Consider the following 23314-nt stretch of genomic DNA (forward strand, 5'->3'; position numbering starts at 1 on the left):
GGACTCCTAAATTTGCATCACATAATGTGTAGGGGACGACACAGGGTTGAACGTGTGATTACACTGACATTCACAGTTGGGCGAAGTCATGTAATGTGGTTTATTGAAAGTGACACAACGGTTCAGGTCCATGCGGGGGTGCTGTCCCTTGTCAGCAGTGCGCATTTGAGGAGGCACTAGCATTCCCAGGCTTATCCCAGAAGCTCAGTCCTGGTCTCGAAGGAGACTACACGGCGATCTCAGAGGAGGAGCTTCGAGAGGAGGTGCTGGCAGTCTCAGGCTTGTCTTCAAGTCAAGACTTGTCAAGAGAGTTTATTGTCATGTGTCCCAGATAGGACAATGAAATTCTTGCTTGCTGCAGTTCAGTGTGTCTATTTAGCATAGACCATATATATACACACACATAAATAAACAGATAAAGTGCAATAGGCTGTTATAGTTCAAAGTTAGTTTGATGGCGAGTTTAATAGCATGATGACTGTGGGGAAGAAGCTGTTCATGAACTTGGATGTACCAGATTTCAGGCTCCTGTACTTTCTACCTGATGGCAGCGGATATGTGGGGCCAGTATGGTGTGGGTCCTTGATGATGCTGGCAGCCTTTTTAAGGCAGCGACTACAATAGATCCCTTTGATGGTGGGGAGGTCAGAGCCGATGATGGACTGGGCAGTGGTCACAACTTTCTGCATTTTCTGCTCCTGGATGCTCAAGTTGCCGAACCAGGCCACGATGCAACCAGTCAGCATGCTCTCTGCTGTGCACCTGTAAAAGTTTGAGAGTCCTCTTTGACATACCGACTCTCCGTAATATTTTCAGGAAGTAGAGGCGCTGATGTGCTTTCTTTATAATTGCATCAGTGTGCTGGGACCAGGAACAATCTTGGGAAATATGCCCACCCAGGAATTTGACCCTTTCCATCATCGTCCCGTTGATATAAACGGGATTGTGCGTCCCTATCCTACCCCTTCCAAAGTCCATAATCAGTTCCTTTGGTTTTGCTGGTGTTGAGAGCCAGGTTATTGTGCTCGCACCATTTGGTCAATCGGTCAATCTCACTTCTATACTCTGACTCATCTCCATCAGTGATTAGTCCCAACCAGTGGTGTCGTCGGCAAACTTGATGATGGAGTTCGCACTATGTCCGGCTACGCAGTCATGAGTATAGAGTGAGTATAGCAGGGGGCTGAGCACGCAGCCTTGAGATGCTCCCATGCTGATTGTTATCAAGGGTGATACATTTCCATCAATACGGACAGACTGTGGTCTGTGGATGAGGAAGTCGAGGATCCAATTGCAGAGGGATGCGCAGACCCAGATCTGAGAGTTTGGTAACCAGCTTGGAGGGGATGATCGTACTAATCGCCGAGCTGTAGTCAATGAATAACAGCCTGACATATGAGTTTTTGTTCTCCAAGTGGTCCAGAGCAGAGTGGCGAGCCAGTGTGATCGCTTCCACCGTTGATTTGTTGAGGCGTTAAGCGAATTGCAGTGGGTCGAGGTAGGAGTTGATATGCGCCATATCAACCTCTCAAAGCACTTCACCCCCACAGACCTTAGTGCCACTGGTCGATAATCATTGAGGCACGACACCTTGCTCTTCTTGGGCACTGGTATTATTTGATGCCTTTTTAAAGCAGGTAGGAACCTCTGACCTCAGAAGTGAGAGGTTGAAAATGTCCGTAAAAACTCAGTCAGTTGGTCCGCACAGGTTTTTAGAACACGACTGGGTATACCATCAGGTCCAGGCGCTTTACGAGGGTTCACCCCCCTGAAGGATCTTCTGATGTCGGCCTCTGTGACTGTGACTGAAATACCATCACGGCGAATGGGGGCTCGGGAAGGCACATCAGTGTTCTCCCTATCAAAGCGTGTGTAGAACGCATTGAGCTCGTCAGGAAGTGATGTTTCGCTGACGATTGAGCTGCCTCCTTATTTCGCCTTGTAGGAGGCGATGTCATTCAAGCCCTGCCAGAGTTGCCGAACATCCGTCTCATCCTCCAGCTTGGAGCAGATGTCCCTTTTGGCCTTTTTGATGGCCTTACCAAGGTCATATCTGGACTTCTTGTAGACCTCTGTATCTCCAGACCTGAATGCCTGGGATCGGGAGTTCAGAAGAATGCGGATCTCATAGTTAATCCAAGGCTTCTGGTTGGGAAACACTTGGAAGGTTTTTGTTGGGATGCAGTCCTCCACACATGTGTTAATGAAGACTGTAACAACTGAGGCGTAGCGCTCCTCAACTGCTGAAGCGCTCTCTCTCTCTCTCTCTCTCTCTTATGAGCTTATTGGACACAGCTGGCAATGGTGCTGAAGTTTGGCCTCCTGGCCTTTCTACCAGTGAGGGGGATCAGAGCGGCATACGAGGGAAAGAATCGCAATAATTAAACTAACACACCCAAAACAACAAATGAGTTATGTCCAGTCATGCTGTTTCAAGGGAGGTGGGCCAAGGCCAGGTCACAGATTGGTCCCTGAAGGATTGTGGGTGATCTAAGAGGAGTCCTGGATTGAATGGCGGGGAGGGTGGATTGACAAATCGGTGGGTGCGAGAGGTTGTTAAAAGACATGAAAATTCTGAACAATTGGGGGTTTGTAGTTCTTTGTTGGAACGGAGATGTGATGGGTGTGAGGAAATGCACTAATTTTAAACTATTACATTACCAGAGTTGTGTTTCTAGGCTGAGACGGCCCCATTAAATCATGCTGCTTGAGATCCAGTAGTACTATTAAATTTGATTGTTCTGAGAAAGCCTAACAATCGATACACCACAGAACAATATGATTTAATTACCCAGGTGTGCATGAAGAAAAATATCATTAGCTGCATATCTGACATGGAAAATGCATCATCACTGCATGTGTAATTTGCCACCCAAATGCTCGACTAATTCTCAGAGTGGTGCTACTCAACTTGAAAATGATCATAATCACATTCTACTCTGGAAAACAATTGATATATGTTTTCAAATTATAAACCACAGGATGAGGTCTTACTGCCACTTCATATAATTTTATTATTCCATCCCCAAGACGTAGGAATTAAGAGTTTATTTTACCCTTTGAAACCCTTGCTGATTTCAAAACTGCTTCCAATCCCCAGCCCTTATGCTTTTCTGTCATGTTTATATGCTTCCTTTTCAGATCTAATAATTTCCCAAATTTCCTTTGTATGCCACAGTTGGATCATCTTTCCCGACTATGCTAGGTTATTTATGCTAGGTACACAAAAATGCTGGAGAAACTCAGCGGGTGCAGCAGCATCTATGGAGCGAAGGAGATCGGGCCAAAATAAGAAATGCAATTCACATACCCATTCCTTAAATATTAAAAATTGCTCATCCACCATCACATAAGGACCCAATTATCATAGCCAATTCATGCCTCGCACTGTTACATGGTCATTCCCTCTTCTCCCTCTCCCATAGGACATAAGATACAAAAGCTTGAAAGCCCATACCACCAGATTTAGGAACAGCGACTTCCCCTCTGTTAACAGACTACTGAACTCAATCTTCCAACCGGCCTTTATTGCAGACACTGGACTGCTTCTCTGTAACTGTTTCAGCATTGTAGCATTAGAACATTGGATTTGTTACAGAGAAAGAGTCCAGTATTTGAAATAAAGGCAGGTTGGAAGATCGGGACTGCCTAAATTCTGCACTCTGGTCCACAAATAAAGGCTTTCACTGTATCCCGGCACACGTGACGATAATGAAACAATACCAATCCTTTGTGGAGATTCAGGGTCCTGGTTTCTGATTTTACTACTTAACTGAGCACCTTAATGAGAATTATCCAATATTATTGATGTTGTTCTCAAACACCATACACCAAAGATGTTCAATTATTCCTTTCTTGTTACAAGATCCCCATGTAGGATGGCCTGCTCAACAGAAAGTTTTAAAACATTTTTGCTCTCAATGGAACACTCGGAATTGCTCCTTTACAGTATTGTAAATTTGATTTGATCAATCTATATGTAAATTCAAGACACGCGTGATCACAATTGTAGCCTTCTTGCAGTAATCTCCACGTTTCTATTTAAATTCATCACTATCATCAATACTGTGTGGGAATCTATGGATAACCCTCACTAGCCAGCCTTTGCTTCTGTGTGTGTGGGCACAGTCCCTCATTGTCTGTGGGCAGGAAGAGGTTCCAGCATCTCAGTCTTAGCCTCAGTAGAGGCGCTGGGTGTCTAGGGTTTCTTCCTGGCTACCTAGTCTTGACCACACAGTGGCGCTGGTGGTCCCAGCTTTGTCCCAGTGGCTCAGTCTTCCTCGAATCTTTTGGGGGAGCACACAGCTAGCAGAGAGGGGTCTCACTTTAACTTCCACCTCTACCCTTCTGGCTAGAATGCCTGACTTTTATATGGAGTAGGCTGAAGGTTAAAATGGCCATCCAATATTAGCTAATTGGACCCAGCAGTTACCACTGATGCTGGGGAGTGGCTTCTTCTGTTTTTTTTGGCCAGTTAAAGGGATCAGAGCGGCATCCAAGGGACTGGGCGCCATCACAATACATATTTTTCACTATTCATTTATCAACTTCATTGTGAAGGTTCCACATTTAAGGCACAACGCCCTTAGACGTCTTTTTAATATTATTTTAGTGTTATTAAAGTATTCTTAATTAGTATTCTTAGCTTTTTCTAACTTTATGGCATTTGTTTCTTGCCCTTTTTTTTTCTGTTTTCCACTTCTGGTTGAACTTCATTTCCTCTATTTCTTGCAGCTATGATAGAAAAAATGGGTTCTGGTTTGACAAAAAGCAATTACAATAGCTTTGTTTTAGAAATAGGCTGATTATGGCTTGGTCAAGCAAACAAAACTAAGTCCAATGTTTGAATTATTAGTTGTTTAAAACCAGAAAGAACAATCGGCTGGAAAAATCAAAGGTAGACAAAAATGCTGGAGAAACTCAGCAGGTGAGGCAGCATCTATGGAGCAAAGGAATAGGTGACGCTTCAGGTCGAGACCCTTCTTCAGATTATTAGTTGTGTGAGTTTTTGATTTGTGATCGATAGCAGCTTTTGACAACCAAGCAGGCCTAATGTCTTTTTGCACTCCCACCTACTTTGCTACATCCCATGCTATTCTCAATTAGAATAGCAGCCACATGTTATTTTCTTAAGCACACTAAGAATAAAATGTTGCCAAAAAAAAGCATTTATTTTGCTGTCCAACAAAGTTTAGTTGAACATCAATGATAAGGTACATTTCCCTCTTAATACGTTAATATAAGTATGTGGCAATGAAGCTGCACACAATGAATTCCACAGCATCAGCCTCATTCTAGCGACATTTTGAAAAATTATCTATTTTCCCACAAAAGTGAGTCACTGAGCAAATTGATACGTTATGTTATTCCTTAGGCTGACATTAAGTATCAAGACTTGTGTCACCAACATTTACTCTGACATGCATAAAGGTTCCTGGAGTGAATATAACAAATTCCTCACAACTATGAAAATATTTGATATGGGACAATAAACCATTACGATTCTGTTTTCTCTATTGAGAACAAGTAGTGAAAAGAGGTTCAATAACAGAAGATTTTTACCAAAGTTCTGACTCCATACTGCTTTTCCACTTTTTCTTTCAACTGTTTGAAACAGGATTCCATCCTCTCATGGAAAGGCCGCAATGCCTCGGTTACCTTCTCACCATGAATTCGGACTCCCTCATTCAAGAATGGGATCTAGAAAATGAACAAGAAGAGCAATGTTCCATATCAGCGATTCACACAAATGAAGAAGAGAAGTTGTTTTGTTGATTAAGGGGAAAATCACGACAGTAGTCCAAAATGGCATTACCAAAGAATCGTCCAGTGAGGCTATATAGTGGAGCGGGGAAATAGAAGAAAGGATGATCACGTTGATAGGTTTTTACTATAGGCCCCAAGTAGTCAACGGGAATTAGTGGCACATCCTGACACATGGCTGCAAGACTAATAGGGTTATCATAGATGGATTTAAATATGGTAATGGATTTTTCCTTTCCCAATAAAGATTGGGTTGACCTCGTGCCACAGACTTAGATGAAGTGGAATTTGTTGTGCTTTCAAGACAGTTTCAAGGTCAGTTTATTGTCTCATGTACCAATTAAGGTACAGTGAAATTTGAATTACCATACCGCCATACTAAAAAAAAAGCAACAAGACAAATTAGCATAAACATCCACCACAGCGGATCCCCCACATTCCTCACTGATGGAAGGCAATAAAGTCCAATCTCCTTCCTCAGGCAATATGTAGAAGGACTTACAAGACAAAGGGAAAAGCTTGTCCTACTCTTTTGAAATCGGGCAGGACTAAGTCAGTAGGCAGCTTTGAGACCAGCAATCAGTTCCATTAGCTTTTAAATAGTTATGGATAAGGAGAGGGCCGGTCTACGAGTTAATGTCTAAATTGGGGCAAGGCCAACTTTGATTGTTTTATTCAGGAACTTTCAAAAGTTGATTGGAGAAGTTTGTTGACAGGCAATGGGATGTCTGGAAAGTGGGATGCTTTTAAATGTCCGATAGTGCATGTTCCTGTTAGAGTGAAGGGCAAGGCAGATAGGAGTATGGAATCCAGGGTGACAAAGGAAATTGAGACCATGGTCAGGAAAGTAGAACCATTAGTCAGGTATAGGCAGCTAGTATCAAGTGTATTCCTGGAGGTACATAAGGGATTGAGGAGCATACTTAAAAAGGGAATCAGGAAGGCAAATAGGGGGCATAAAATAGCTCTGGTAGATAAGATTAAGGAGAATAGAGAGATTTTATTACATTAAGGAAAAATAGGTAACCAAAGAGAGAATGTGGCTCCTCAGAAATCTAAGTGGTCATCCATGTGTGGAGCATTAGGAAATAGGCAAGGTCCTCAATGAACATATCTCCTCTGTTTTAACGTGAAGTAAGACGCGAAGACTAGGGAACTCGGGTGAGTTAATGGTGACAATCTGTATTACAGTCAAGGAAGGGCTGGATATATTAAACTGTATGAAGGTAGATCCAATTCCTGAGCCTCATCGGGTATAGAGAGGAACACTGGGAAGCTGGAGAAGAAATTGCAGGGCATATGAATCATTGTTAGATAGAGGTGAGATGTCGAAAGGATGGCGGGTGGCTGTTTTTGTGCCTCTCCTTAAGCTGGGCTGCAGAAAGAAACATGAGAACTAGATATGGAGAGGATTCTGAGGGATAAGATATACCTGGATTTGGAAAGATATGGGATAGTCAGCATAGTTCTATGCATGGGAGATTGTGTCTCACAAATTTGGTTGAGTTTTTTGAAATTAGCTTCCACAAATGCGCAGAACACGATAACATCCTTTGCAGCAAATATTTCCTAATGTAGCAACTAGCATGGGTCCTGGTGGGTCTATTCAGTCTCATGGCATTCTATACATCGGTCAGCTCTTAAGGGCACATTCTCCTTGGCAGCTAGTTCGTAAGAGTCAAGAATGGTTTATTGTCATATGACACAAAACGGAACAATGAAATTCTTATGGGGCTGTCCCACTGTACGAGCTAATTCAAGAGTTCTCCCGAATTACCTCTGATTCGAAGTTGTAGAATTACGGTAATAGCCGCTCGTAGGTACTCGGGGCTCTTGTGGACATTTTTCAACATGTTGAAAAATCTTCACGAGTCTTCCCGAGCTTACCTCGTTTCCCGAGTACCTGCCGTTAGTGTTACGAGCCACTACGAGACGTACCCGCTACGTACATTCTACGTTCGTCCACGAGTTTGATTTTTTTTTTAAACTCGTGAGAGTTCTTGAATTAGCTCTTACAGTGGAGCAGCCCCATTACTTGCAGCAGCACAACAGATATGTAAATATAGTAGTCTGTACACACATACATACATAACGGCTGCCATGGGATATAGAGAAAGATTGTCCTGGCCATTAAACATTTGAATTTTGATGATACAACATGTACAGACTCATTGGTCCACTGAGTTTACGCCGACCATTGATCACCTGTTCACATTAGTTCTATTTTATCACACTTTCTAAACACTGGCTTTATCCTACTTTCTATCCACTCCCAACACACAGGGTGAATTTACATAAACCACAAATCCACGTCTTTGTGATGGGGATGGGGGAAGAAACCAGAGCACCCAGAGGAAACCCACTCAGTCATGAATGAACATGGGTCTCTGGTGCTCTGAGGCAGCAGCTCTACCAGCTGTGCCATGAAGTAGATACACTAAAAATGTAGGAATTATGTGAGGTTCCAGAAAATGTGGCACTGACAATGAGAATATTTATTTCACCATTGGTGACCATTTATTATTTAGCACATTAGTACTCCAGCGTTGCAGCTTAACTGGGCAGGCACCTCATATATTTAAATACAGTATGCCTGGTGCTGCTTCTGACAACCCCTCTGCACTTCCCATTCATCTCCCAGCTTGATATTAGTAGAGTGAGGAATATGTTGAGCTACGAAGTTTCATATATGGTAGAAATCATGATGCTATTACTGATGGTCTAAAGTAGCTGATGGATGCCTAGTTCTGAACTACCAAATCTATCACTAGACCATCCCATTTAACACAACATGCTGGAGTAACTTAGCGGGACAGGCAGCATTTCTGGAGAGAAGGAATGGGTGACGTTTTGGGTCGAGACTCTTCAGACTTGACCCGAAACGTCACCCATCTTTTCTCTCCAGAGATGCTGCCTGTCCCACTGATTTACTCCAGCATTTTGTGTCAATCTTCAAAGTAAACCAGCATCTGCAGTTCCTTGCTACACGTTTCCCATTTAACACATTCGCACATGATGAAAGGTGTTGTCAGTGTAAAGTCAAGAATTTGGCTCCACAAAGATTGTGAGCCACAACAGAAGTTGCTTCAACCAGACAGTGCAGTAGCTTCTCTAAAGTATGATTATCTCAGGCCGACACTTCGCTAGTCTGTGCGACAATGTTCCCAATTTAGACACAACTGCTTAGCTGTTTGTGAGGGGGATTTTGAACGGTCCTTTAGCCTACAGTACTTGAATTCAGTGCCTAGGTCAATGCCTGTTAGGCCAACTAATTTTATTCTTTCACTGTTTAAATGTAATGGTATTTGGTACAATTCCGTGGCTAGCTAGACCATTACAGGGAGCATTTCAGAGACAAACATTGGGATGTGTCTGGAGTCACAGGTCAGTTTATTCTGACTATAGACAATAGGTGCAGGCGTAGGCCATTCGGCCCTTCGAGCCAGCACCACCATTCAATATGATCATGGCTGATCATCCCCAATCAGTACCCCATTCCTGCCTTCTCCCCATATCCCCTGACTCCACTATCTTCAAGAGCCCTATCCAGCTCTCTCTTGAAAGCATCCAGAGAACCTGCCTCCACCGCCCTCTGAGGCAGAGAATTCCAGACTCACTACACTCTGTGAGAAAAAGTGTTTCCTCGTCTCCGTTCTAAATGGCTTACTCTTTATTCTTATACTGTGGTCCTTGGTTCTAGACTCCCCCAACATCAGTCTACCCATTTCCTGCCTAATGTGGATTTCCTGCAGTTCCTCCATCACCCCAGATCCTCTGGCCACTGTATCAGGAAGATTGTTTGTGTCCTCCTTAGTGAAGACGGATCCAAAGTACCTGTTCAACTCATCTGCTATTTCCTTGTTCCCCAAATAAATTCACTTTTTTCGGTCTTCAAAGATCCAACTTTGGTCTTAACTAATTTTTTCCTCTTCACATACCTAAAGTACTCTACACATACTCTGCTGAAAGTTATTAGTGAATCAGATTAGTTTTTTATGATAATCCGGTAATTTTTCATGGTCATCGTTACTCAGACTTGTTGGCTTTCTTTCCTTGCTCAAATTATCGATTATTAACTGAATTTAAATTCCACACTGCTGTGTTGGGATTTGAGTTTAGTCCAGGTCTCCGTTTAACTTGTCTGGTAATTTATCTGTGTGCTACATGAATTTATGCATGAATACAAATACTGTGAATTTGATGCGATTTTACTCAACAATGATCACTGATATGACTTACTGGGTTAAATCAATTTTTAAATGGCATTGCAGAAAATAACTGCCATCCAATTTTTAACATATAACTTTGACTTTGGTACAAAGTTGCTCCACACTAATATGTCATATTTCCAAACACCAGCTAAAGTTGTGACAAAGAATACTTCGTCTTTCATCACACATCAGTATATATACATTGAGGTTCACTTCTGCTCTTGCTAGTCCTTAATGGTGTCATTGAAAAAGGCAGACCAGTGGGGATAAGTTATATACCAGAAATCACAACGCAAATTTCCAGCACATCTGCATGAAGCAGGCATATTTACTGAATTAATGTAGCATTAGAAATCAAATATGCAGCAATTATGCCATCAGGAAGCTGTCAAAAGGAACATTATTTTTTTTAATACTAAGATGTTCTGTTTGTTCATCCTACCCTGGCAAGGCAGAGATGACAACGTGGATATGGATAAAAGTGTTCTTTATAGCAAACTAAAATCAGTGAATTTGGAACAGAGAAGACAAGGGGAACTGATATGGAGATTAAAGTCATGGAAGAAAAGCAGCTGAAGGAAGACCGCAGGTGTGATATCCTCATTCCATTCGAATACTCTACATTTCATCTGAATTTCCTTACTCGATCACAGTATTACCTCTCAGACTGCATCTAGAATATCCCTTGGAATACAATTTCTCTTTGTTCAAATGCTTCTTGGCAAAATAATTAAAAATTGTGGCCATTGAGTCTTGTACAGCTCCGAAACAGGCCCTCCGGCTCACTATTTCCTTGCTCACCATTGACTATTTGTCTATCATGATCCCGTATACTAGCACCTAGTCTGTAGTCATCTATGCCTTGGCGATTCAAGTTATTGTCTAGACATTCCTTAAATGACATGAGTACCTATCTCCACCACTCATTCAAGTGGGGTCCAGATTCCACCATCCTCTAAGTGAAGAAATTCCTCTGAGGAGGTCCTTCAGACCTCTTACCCACCCTCCTACAACTATGTCATCCAGTTTCAGATAACTCTGCTGTGGGGAAAATATTCCTACAATCTACCCTGCTTATGCCCTTCATGATTTTGTGTGACTTTATCAGGAACCCCTCTGCTTCTTCTGCCCTAAGGAATGTAGGCCATCCTCTCCAGTCTCTCCTCATAATTGAAACACTCCAAACAGGCAATACCCTATTGAATCTTCTCTCACTCTTTCCAGTGCAGTCACATCTTTTCTATACTGTGATACCAGAACTGCTGGCCATGCTGGATCAGTGAGTAAAGAGTTTAAAAAGTCTCCGTTTGCCCTGGAGTTTAGATTTAAGAGGGTTTCCCTGTCATACTTTGTTAGTACTAGGGAGTTAGAACTTAGAAATAAGTTAAAAAGGAACATAAAAGTTAAAAACACACACAATTTTCGCGGAGCTGCCACAACGGCGACTGGACAGGGCCGCGCCATTTTTTTTTTTTTTTTTTTTTTTGATGACGAGAAGGCCTACCGGGAGGAGGTGGCTGGTCTAGCACTCTGGTGCCAGGAGAACAGCCTCCTCTTGAACATCAAAAAAACGAAGGAGCTGATCATGGACTTTAGGAGGGCACATCATCCGAGGACGTACACTCCACTGAGTATAAATGGGGATCCTGTGGATAGGGTGAACTGTTTTAAATATCTGGGAGTCCACATCTCTGAGGATATGACATGGTCATCACACGCCTCAGCACTGGTGAGTAAGGCAAGGCAGCGCCTTTACCACCTCAGGCAATTGAGGAAATTCAGAGTGTTTCCGAGGATCCTCCAGTGCTTCTACGCAGCGGTGGTGGAAAGCATCTTGTCCGGGAACATTACCATCTGGTTCGGGAATTGCTCTGCCAAGGACAAGAAGGCTCTGCAGAGAGTAGTGCGTTCGGCCGAACGCACTATGGGAACTTCACTCACCCCCCCTGCAGGAACTATACAACAGGAGGTGCAACTCCAGAGCAAACAAAATCATGAGAGACCTCTTCCACCCCTGCAAGGGACTGTTCCAGCCGCTACGGTCAGGCAAACGCCTCCGTTGCCACGCAGTGAGAACGGAGAGGTTGAGAAGGAGTTTCTTCCCAGAGGCAATTCGGACTGTAAACGCCTTTCTCACCAGGGACTAACTGTACAGAACGTTTTTCCTTCTATTATTTGTTATGTAAAATAATATGTGTGTTATGATTGTGTTTATAATATGTTTGGTTGTTTTGTTGTTCCGCGAGCATTGCCACTTTCATTTCACTGCACATCTCGTATGTGTATGTGACAAATAAACTTGACTTGACTTGACTTGACTTGAACTGTGTACAATATTTCAGCTGTGCCTTAGTAGTCTTTTATAAAGTTATACCATAACCTTCCTGCTCTTACTGGACAGGGTGAAAAAGGATCTATAAGGATGTCGACACAAAATGCTGGAGTAACTCAGCGGGACGGGCAGTATCGCTGGAGAGAAGGATTGGGTGTTGTTTCAAACTGAAGGAGGGTCTCGACCCGAAACGTCACCCATTCCTTCCTTCTCTCCAGAGATACCGCCCGTCTCGCTGAGTTACTCCAGTATTTTGTGTCTACTTTCGATTTAAACCAGCATTTGCAGTTCTTTCCAACACATTCTACGAGGATGGCATTGGGTTTGGAGGGTTTGAGCTATGAGAGGCTGGATAGGCTGTGTCCTTTCCCTGGATTATAGAAGCAGAGGGGTGACCATATAAAGGTATATAAAGTAATAAGGGATAGCCACAGTTTATTTCCCCCAGCGAGGAGAGTCTGAAACTAGAGAGCATAGATTTAAAGTGAGAGGGGAAGAATTTAAAAGGGATCTGAGAGGCAACCTTTTACTCAGGTTGGTGAATCGCACCATTAAAAATCTGAGGGTGGTGCGTACATGGATAGACCTGTTAGAGGTTGTACAGGTAGGCGCAATCATAACATTGTTGGAAAGGCTGAGTTGGACGAAAGGGCCTTTTTCCATGCAGTGTAGTTCTGCACGGTTAATAAAGGAGAGTATCTCATGTGCCTATCTGTGCTGGCATCTTCATGGATTCTTGGACTTGTATGTTGTGATCCCTCTGTTCCTTTAAGGGCCTGTCCGACTTGGGCGATTTTTCAGCGGACTGCCGGCGACTGTCAAGTTGCCGGCAGTCGCCAGAAAAACCGGCAACTTGAACGGCGACTGTCAGAGAGAGAAACAAACAAAAAAACACACACACACACACACAATTGGTTATCCTTGGTTCTGAAAACCACTGCTTATCTTTTTTTCCCCCAATGAGCCAATGATATTCACCGGTCAGCACCGGCTACAACCTACGAGAACCTTCGACCTCCTGGCAACCCACTAGGCCCACCTGGCGACCCACCTACGGCAAGAGAATTCTCGCTACTCTCCATGGCGGCTTCATTCTAATCACCGCTAATTTTTCAACATGTTGAAAAATTTGCGACGACCATAATGAGTCCGCGACCGGTCCCCAGAATGCAGGAACTCCTCGCCACCATGACGGTGACTCCCCGGCAACCACCCGTGAACATGTGGCGACTGCATAGTCTCCTGCAGTCGCCTAAAATGTCACCTAAGTGGGACAGGCCCATTATACTACTTTAGGCCCCACATTCATAATGTATGTCCATCCTTTATTCACCCTCCTAAAGGGCATCACCTTACACCAATGAAGTATAAATATTAATCTGCCTTTGCTCCGCCCATTTTATCAGCATCAATGTCATCATGTAGCATATCCTCAGAATCAACTATTTATATTTGTCCGCTGAAATCTTGCTAATCTCACCTGCCAACATACATCATCACATGCGTGCTGGCAACAACTAGACTGCCTCTCGACCTTGTCTTGACCTACATACTCTCAAATTGCTTGTTTCACATCCATCATTTGTTTTCAGAAGAATTGGGAGATCAGAAAGGCCAGGAGAATGCATGATTACTGAGGGTGAATTGGATATAGGAATGCATGATTACTGAGACAAAGGTGAATTGGATATAGGAGCAAACTGAAATCATTCCCAATAACCGCTAGATAACTGATTTCCCAGGCCAAGTATATTCAGCTGTACAATGTCATATTTAAAGTGGTGGTTATTTCTGACACACTCATAAATTGTAATATTTGTGCTAAACCTATTTACCTTGTTAGTTGACACCAAGATTTTAAAATAGGAAATGGATGGTTTGCAGTGGAGTTTTGGAAATTAAATCCAAGACACTCATTTCAAGCTGCTGTCACCATTGGGCCTGGCTATTTCCCTTCCTTTGCTCTTTCTTCAATTTCCCCAGTCTGCACACGATAACTCTTCCAAAAAGTTTTGGCACGGTTCAAAGTCTGCACCACCACTCTCTAGCCCTTTCGAAATTACATTGGCTGCCAGTATTTATTCCTGAATTAAGATTTGTAAAATTTGATCAAAGGATGTGGCTCATCCAGGTAAAGTCGATACATTCCCATGAAGGAAAAGGGAAGCTAAATTACAGCCTGGCCTCCCTGGATGACTAATGAAAAATAGAGAGTAAAATAGAAAAGAGGGGACAAAGAACAAATGCTCAATACAAGTGCAAATTAAGCTTATTACAGAATATTCAAAGGCAAAGAGAAAAGGGGAACAAGGGAAGCAAAGAATGATCTTGAGAAAAGATTGGACTAGCAGCAAAATAACAGAAAATCCCAAAATCAATATGCATATTAAAAGGAAAAAGAGTTGTTAAATCAGACCAAACAAAATATACTCATGAAAACAGAGAGCATGCTGAGTGAGATTCAAAACAATTGTTTCACATCATCCTTCACAAAAGGCTGTAGCTTGACTCAGCAAAACATGTAGCTGGACTCTCAGCTACACCTTTTGCTGGGAGTCTCGATTTTTTCAAAATAAATAAAGGAGCTAAATAGGCTTGTGCATGTAAAGTGAATGACCTAATTGGTCCATGTGTGATACATCGTAGGTTGCTGAGAGAAGAAAGATAATTGCAGAGGTTACAAACCTCTGCAAATTCTGAAGTGGTGCTGGGGACTTTAAATAAATTTGCTCCCTCATTAAAATAGGGTGAAAGGATAAATCAATGAACTACACACCAGTCATGATAACCTCGACGATGGTGAAGTTTTAGAAACGTTAATCAAGGACATAATTATTGCGTTGGACAGATGTAAACTGTTGAGAGAAACCAGCAACGACCCTTTAAAGATGAATAGTGTTAACTATATAAAAAAGTTTTCTGCGGGTCATGTTTTTTTGGGCGGCGCAGTCGTGCAGCGTTAGAGTTACAGCGCCAGAGACCTGTGTTCAATCCTGACTATGGGTGCTGCTTGTACAAAGTTTCTAAGTTCTCTCTGTGACCGTGTTGGTTTCCTCCCACACTCCACAGACGTACAGATTTGTAGGTTAATTAGCTTTAGTTAAATTGTCTCCAGTGTGTAGGATAGTGCTAGTGCATGAGGGTGATCGCTGGTCAGTGTGAACTCGGTGGGCCAAAGAGCATGTCTACACGCCGTATCTCTAAAATCTAAGGTAAAGTCTACAGTTTGTGAGGTAAATGTAGTTGAGGCAATATACATAGATTTCCAAAAAACATTTTACAAGGTGCCATATAATAGGCTTAAAGCCCTGTCCCACGGTACGAGTTCATTCCAAGAGTTCTCCCAAGTTTGCCCTGATTCGAACTCGGAGATTTACGGTAATGGCCACTCGTCGGTACTCGGGGCTCTCGTGGACATTTTTCATCATGTTGAAAAATCTTCACGAGTCTTTCCGTGCTTACCTGCCTTTAGCGAGTTTTCCCGAGTACCTGCCGTTAGCGCTAAGAGACTTCCCCGAGCTCCGACGTACCCGCTACGTTCATTCTCCGTGCTTACCACGAGTTTGATTTTTTTTAAACTCGGGAGAGCTCTTGGAATGAACTCACACCGTGGGACAGGGCTATTAATGTCAAGATCAATGATCATGGTAAAAAAGTAAGTGCTGCAGCATGGATAGAAATCAAAAGCACAGAAAGAAACAGTGAAAGGTTGTTTTTCAGACTGGAGAAAATGATACAGTGGAGACCCCAGGGGTCACTATGGTAAATATTACTTCTTGTAGAATTTTTTATTACCTCTGTATGACCTTTTATAACTTCTTGCTTCTGCAGAGTCCTGGCTTTCTCTACACTACCTGTTCCTCCACCTATCTGTGGTGAGCCCTGTCAACTGACCTCAGTCAGGCGAACGATAACCGAGACAGCAGCAGCGCCGCAGCTTGGCACCAACCCGGAGAATGCGCCCTTTTTAGGGCGGGCACCTACGGATGTCGAACCGGATGTCATCACCCTGCTGCAGACTTCTGCTGCCTCAAACACTAGAAGAAGAAGAAGATCTGCAAACTTGGCCACAAAGCCTTCAAGTGAAATGTCATGAGAAAATCAGATTGACTAAAAAAGATTAATGAAAAAAATTCCAGCAATTGGTTATGTGGATAGACTGCAGGAGTTTTGAAACAGGGATGGTTGCAAGGGGAGTTTTTGGAGGCATCTAAAATCATGTAGATTACAAACAGATCAGACAGAGATGTAAGATTATGGTCATCACCTCGGCAATTACCTTTCTTCCCTCTGCAACATATGATGCATCACGCATATCTTCATTGGCAGAAGATATAGGGGACAAAGAATGAAGATGTTTGTCAAAATAATCAAAAGTAACATGAAGAATGTCTCTTTTAAGCACAGGAGGTGGTTAAAATTTGAAATGCACTACCAAGGATAGGGTTGCAGACAGATTGAATTGAAAGAATCAAAAGTATCTGAAAGAAATTAATTTGCAGAGCTATGGGCTTTGGATTCAGTTGGCCAAATGATTCAATGGGGAACAGGGCAATAAAGTAGCGTCGCGATAGAGTTGCTGCCTTACAGTGCCAGACACCCAGGTTCGATCCTGACAACGGGTGCTTGTCCGTACGGAGTTTGTACGTTTTCCCTGTGACCTGCATGGGTTTTCTCCGGGATCTTGTTTCCTCCCATACTCCATAGACGTACAGATTTTTAGATTAATTGGCTTGGAAAAATTGTGAAATTGTCCCATGTATGTGTAGGATAGTGTAAGTGTGCGGGGATCGCTGGTTGACGCTGACTCAGTGGGCCGAAGGGCCTGTTTCCGCACTGCATCCCTAAACTAAACTAAAAATTCAGCATTTACTGTTTATCTACAATCGCTTCCTATGATGAATGATGAATCACCTTGAACCATGGCAGTCTGTGGAATGAAGGTAATCCTAAAATATGTTACATTTGTTTTTATAATTTAGTGAGTTGCTGAGTCAGTTTAAGGAATAAGAAAAAAAATCTGCCACGTTGCTGCAGGTCTGAATTCATTTTGTTGGCAGATTTTTGTGGAAAACGGATTGGTAGTAATTGGACTGCTGTGCCCCTTAGCCTTCACTTGTGCAACTGAGGGTATGTGTGGGAAGGTAGTGATCAGGTGAGATATAAATCAGAGAAAGAAGATTTTAAGGATTTGTACAACTGCAAGAATAAAATAAACATTTTAAAACATGCACCTAAAGTCAGAGAGTCACCCACGCATTAAAAAAGATTGAATACTTTTCAGTAAGAACAATGTTCTTGAGGATAGATTTTGTCCCTGAAATTGTTTTTGCATTCAGATGGTGGCATGTGCAAAAATGCTGGATAATCCCATTATCTCTGTTACAACAGTAATGATTCTATGCTTAGTAGCTGATACAGATCATTATGCACCGTACAATTCAATTTGCAAAGGATGTAAGCTCCCTTTTTTGAAATAAAAACAGAAAATCCTAGAAATACGTAGCAGCTCAGCCAGGTTGATAACCTTTCATGAGAAAGCCATGAACCTGAAACATCAACTCTGTTCCTCTCTCCAGTCTCTGCCTAACTTACCTACTCAGTATTTCCAGCACTGTCTCTTTTTATTCAAATATCCAGCACTTAATGTTCATTACTTTGTGAATGTTCTTATTTGTTTGACTGTAGGTAAGCAGATACATACTAGGGTTTGATTTTGGTATTGATTTTACCTGCATTCTGTAAGCAGCTAACAAATCAATGTGATAAGGGAAATGCATTTGCCTGTTCCACCTTAAGTGCCATGAGAGCAGATTGCTTTTCATTTTAACTGCTTCATTTAGTGGAATGTAGATGGACAGGGAATTACATTTCAGCTGTAGACGTTAACTCTAGATTTTTACCTGAGTATGGGCAAATGCAATTTTAATATGTGGGCAGGAAAAACATTACCCTCTTTAAAATGCAGATAGGGGTAGAATAAATGGTTGGTCACAATGAATGCTGAGGTACAGAAATGGTAGTTAGCTGAGTGGCAGCCACATGTTACCATCTTAAACTGAATAAAGGAGCAGTAGTGGGTTTATCAATGGTTTAATAAACTTGGGGAATGGGTGTCAGCATCAGGATTTTTGGCTTTGTCATAGCATTTCTGTGGTCCTAATAGTTTAGAATGCAGTGTGCTGCTTGTAGCATGTAATTATCTCTATTTGCGCTTATCTTAATATTGTTAATCATAGCCCTAACGAGGCAATCATCCAGCTCTTTTTGCAAATGTTAATTGACACAGCAGTAACCGATCGTCTCATCTCAGTTTCAGCTATTCCGTGGAGAAAATTAAGTCTTTCCAATTCCAGTTTGCTACCATTTGTATGCGTTGCCTGTTCACACTTTAAACACATTCAAGTGCCTTAACCGTTTCAGTTCTGGACCATTCAGAGACATTTTGATCTCTCTGGGCTGGAACAGTTGTTGGGTTGGAATCGAAATTCTTTCTGTCAATCAAATAAAAAAAAATAAAATCCTTGGATGCTGGAAATTTTATGCAAAAACAACAAGTATGGTGGAAATACTCAGCACCTCTCATTTTCTGGGTGCTTAAATATTGGTGACAACTGATACTTTTAGCTGCCATAGGTGAGTTTGCTGCACGTTCTGATATCTTTTCCATTTAGCTTGCATGTCAATCCTTTCATCATCTGATTATTTCTGATTTTAAAAAAAAGAATGCATATCTACTCCTTCATCTCTGTCTTCCCCCTGCCACAATCCATGCTTAAAACCTTTTTTTGCAAATCTGATGAAAGTATTCAACCTGAAGCTATTTATTTCTTCATAAAATAAAAATTGAAGGAAACAAAACCTGCCTAATGCTGGAAATCCAAAATTAAAAGATACTGAAATTACTGGTAGTATTCAGCAGCCCAGGCTGCATCTGTTGGCTAATGTTTCAGGTCAAACACCCTTAGTTAGGACTATGGAGATTTCTTTTTGAATTAAACTGCTGTGATTATAAGGGAGGGGGGATGTCTCTGTTAGGGTTAACTGTACGCAAAGTTATCTGGTCAATAAGTGAATGGGAGAAATAAAGAGAATGGGAACTTAGACAAAAGAATGTTGGAGTTACAAAATGGAGAACAGGAAGACATGCCCAACAGGTCAGGTTGGGCATGTCCTCTACATCCAGAGAGGGAGTTGCAAAGGGAACTGTTTCTGAAAAAAAAAGTTGAAAGGGGAGGAGAAAGGTGCGCCCAGTTGAGAAATCTTGTTGAAGTTGGCGGAAATTGGAGAGAATGATTTGTTAAATCGTACTCGCCAATCACCCCACTTCTTACGGCGCCTTCACTTGCAACTGCAGGCAATGCAACAGTTGTCCATTCACCTCTTCTCCCATCATCTAAGGATACAAATAGTCTTTCCAGGTGAAGTAGTGATTCACTTGCACTTCTTGCAATATAGTCAGCGGAGCAGCAGATCTGCCACTGCCTGTGTGTGCAATTCCGGAGGCTTGGGGGGGGTGCGGGATTAAATTGCAGGTTTGTATTTGTTGTCAGAGAGGGATTTCCTCGGGCTGCTAGCTGATGAAGAACAATTGTTTGCGCTTCCGTTCCCGTTTAAAAAAAAAAAAAATTTGCTGGACGATTGCATCGCTGGATTGAAGTTAAACGCGATTTCTAACGCCTTCAACATCACAGATTGCATATCAGGCCAAAGCAAAAGGTATGCCGTGTATTTAACATGTTATCTTGCTTTTTGGTGTGGCTTCATTTTAATTTTATGATTTGAAAAATGTTATTTAGGCACCCATATGAATCTGCCATGTCTTGCCTGCCGATATGGGCTTAAAATTTATGGCAACGGGAACATTCCAATCAATCACAATCCAGAAACATCCACTCAAGATAATCAAATTCATTCTTTTTTTGCACAATCATGTCATGAGAAGATCTAAATCATCTATATTTTGTGTTATTGTCTATCAATGATCAATATTTTCATACTAAACATCCACGGTACAGCTATATTTAAGAGGGAGTTAGATGTGGCCCTTGTGGCTAAAGGGATCAGGGGGTATGGAGAGAAGGCAGGTACAGGATACTGAGTTGGATGATCAGCCATGATCATATTGAATGGCGGTGCAGGCTCGAAGGGCCGAATGGCCTACTCCTGCACCTAATTTCTACGTTAGTCAGATGTATTGTGCAAAAATAATTATTTTGATTATCTTGAGAGTGGATGTTTCTGGATTAATTTATGGGAATTAAACATTAAATTCATTCAATTTGGCATATAAATTCATGACAAAGTAAGATTTAAAAATCATGTTACATTGTGAGTTCTTGTGTGAATGGGATCAGTTTGTTATTTGTTACTTGGATACTTAGGCTATTTAAAAAAAAATGCCTTTTCTTAAGAAATGGATAGATGTTTAGATCTAGTAATTGAATTTAGATGAATTTAATTGATTTGATGAATGATGAATATGATTTTTTTGTTGGGTATTTACTATTTGTTTTAGCGTTTAACTTTATCATTTCTACCTTTTTTTCTAAAACTGCAAATAATAACGTATCGGTTAATGCTGTTCAGTGTTTTGTTTTCTTTATATTTTAAACAGATGTCTCCGAAGAAGAAATGCAAAATTGTCAACCCAAAAGCCAAGCCAAGCATAACTAGAGTTCACCTTGAAGTGTATTTCTCTGACATGCCCGAGTCTAAGAGGGATCTTAAAAATGGACACATCTTGTACGTATACCTTGTTTGGAAAAAGTCTGTCAGAAACTGGGAAATCGCTGAGTTCACATTTCACTTTGTTGGATGCAGAAGGCTATTCGTTTGTTGCTGTTAACTCAAGGGTGAGGACTCTCGTTAACTGGACTTTGCTGAAGTTTAAAAAACTCAGCAACCCCAAGGAACTTGGAGCATTTATGAAAATCTGTGATGAAACTTAATTTCCAGAAGGCAGTCAACACATTTCTTTAGATGACATTCCACCGCCTGGTGCTCAAGATCCTAAATCCTTGACATCAGCTGAAAGCCAAGTGCCCATATTTCAAGACACTGAGGACATGGGTGCTGACAGTCAGTCTGCATCCTCCACTGAATCTAGCAACGCCAGCTGCTGCCTCACTGGAACCAATGCCATCGACATCTAGTGTTTCAAGAAAAGGTAGCAGAGAATTTCTAAGTCTTTCACCAAGGAAACAGAAAATGAAGAAAAGACTAAACTTTCTGTCCACATCCAAGGTTGCTCTTGCACTAAAATATTGCACAACGATCAGTGAACTTAGGGCACAGTTGAAACCTCCTAAACGTGTAGTTAATCAAGCCTTAAAGAGAAAGCAAAACCAAATAGATTTAAAGGACAGAAAAATTGAGGAACTCAAAACCCATGAGAGCTTGCTGAAACCAAGGCAGAGTTTTTGAGACTTAAAAAAGCACACAAACAATTGCTCAAGTTTTGTGGCAGTAAGAAAAAGAGGAAAACTGTTTCAATTCATCAGTGCAGAAAAGTTCATGAAAAACTAAAGGACAGGGAAGAGGGTGTGAGACACCTCGAGTTTGACAATCTTGTCCTCAAAGAAACAATCGAAATTCTGGAGGCTGCCAGTATTGTCAAATCAAAGGTGGACCAGAAGACTTCTCAACAGCAAGGATGCATGTGTTGACTGTATTGTAAACAAAATTCCCACAGCAAATATTCCAATCCTGATAAGCCAGTTCTACAAGCGGAGTGGACTTAATCTGGATCATGTTCCTCGATGCACTGCAGTTGAACTTATGGCCCGAGAATTGGGAGCTATTGCTGAGTTGCAGACGGTAGAGATGATCCTAGCAACAAAGGATTTGACTGTGGGTTTTGATGCAACCACCCAAGAAGAGACCCATATTAACACTTCACCACCACAAATGTATTTCTGCAGTAGTCGATGAATTGGCTGGTGGGGCTGCTGAGGACTATGCGCAACATATTTGCGATACTGTTGACAATTTGCGTAAAACTAACACTTATTTCAATGAGCAAGCAGATTCCCAAGACACCAGGCAAAAAATAATAGACAACAATTCAAATACACTGAGTGACAGGTGTGCAGCTAATCATGCTGCTTTTAGGATTGTGAACAGTGAGTGGGGTAAATCTTTGAATGAGGTCTACTGCCACTTGCATCCTCTTGACTCCATCGCAACATCAGCCCTCAAAATGCATAAACAATCCAGAGGAAAATTCTTGTTTGGGATAGACTCTAGCAGGAAATATCATACTGCAGATGAACAAACTTTGGTACAAGAATGCAAAAGGGGACGCAAAAGGATTTGTTGCATTTTTTACATGAAAGGAACACCCCCCGAGGTGTCCTCCCACGGTACCTGCGTGACGAGCAAATGACGCTCAAATGGGACAGGCCCTTACATATACTTTTCCATATTAGTGGCAAGCTCATAGAACATTATGACGACTTTGTTGCCCTGCTGAATAGCAGAACATCCTATGGGGAGTTGAGAAGTGCCATCCTCCATGACTTCTCCCAGGCTGAAGCAAAAGTAGAACTTCAGATATTGGGCTTACTTAGCAAATATCTGACTGGGCCTTGGATGAAGCGCTTCTACACTTCAAGCCAGAATCAGATCAACCATGTTGATGGCATCAAAGTAGTTAAAGGGGGTGGTTGCTGCTCTAAAGGAAGCCACAGAAAATCCAGAGAACATGATATTGGCAAGGGAAGATTTCTTCGGTGAGGAGGTGCACCTTGATGCCACGTTGACAAAACTTCGGGAGCTACCAGTATATCCACAGTTCAGTTCAAAGATGAGGAGCTGTCTTTAAGCTGTCATCACTGTGTTGGAAAGACAGTATAGTAAATACTTTGAACTTGTAACTAAGAAACTGAAGGAGGAGACTGCATCAGAAAGATCACAAAACATTGATGCGGAGGAGATAATGGGGATGTTTAGCTCATCGAAACAGAAATCTCCCAATGCCACCATGTGTTATTTGTCATGTAGGATG

At 41.9% G+C, this 23314-nt stretch overlaps 1 protein-coding gene across 1 annotated transcript in view; it reads right to left on the reverse strand.

The window, feature by feature from the left end:
* The window catches only part of dock1 (dedicator of cytokinesis 1), a 443854-nt gene that overhangs the window by 20129 nt on the left and 400411 nt on the right, over positions 1 to 23314 (reverse strand). Inside the window, exon 47 of the mRNA XM_055646705.1 lies at positions 5563 to 5700. Coding sequence (XP_055502680.1) covers positions 5563 to 5700 — 138 coding nt within the window. The remainder of the gene's footprint in view (positions 1 to 5562; positions 5701 to 23314) is intronic.

Source organism: Leucoraja erinacea, chromosome 15, assembly GCF_028641065.1.
Source record: "Leucoraja erinacea ecotype New England chromosome 15, Leri_hhj_1, whole genome shotgun sequence".
Classification (NCBI taxonomy): domain Eukaryota; kingdom Metazoa; phylum Chordata; class Chondrichthyes; order Rajiformes; family Rajidae; genus Leucoraja; species Leucoraja erinaceus.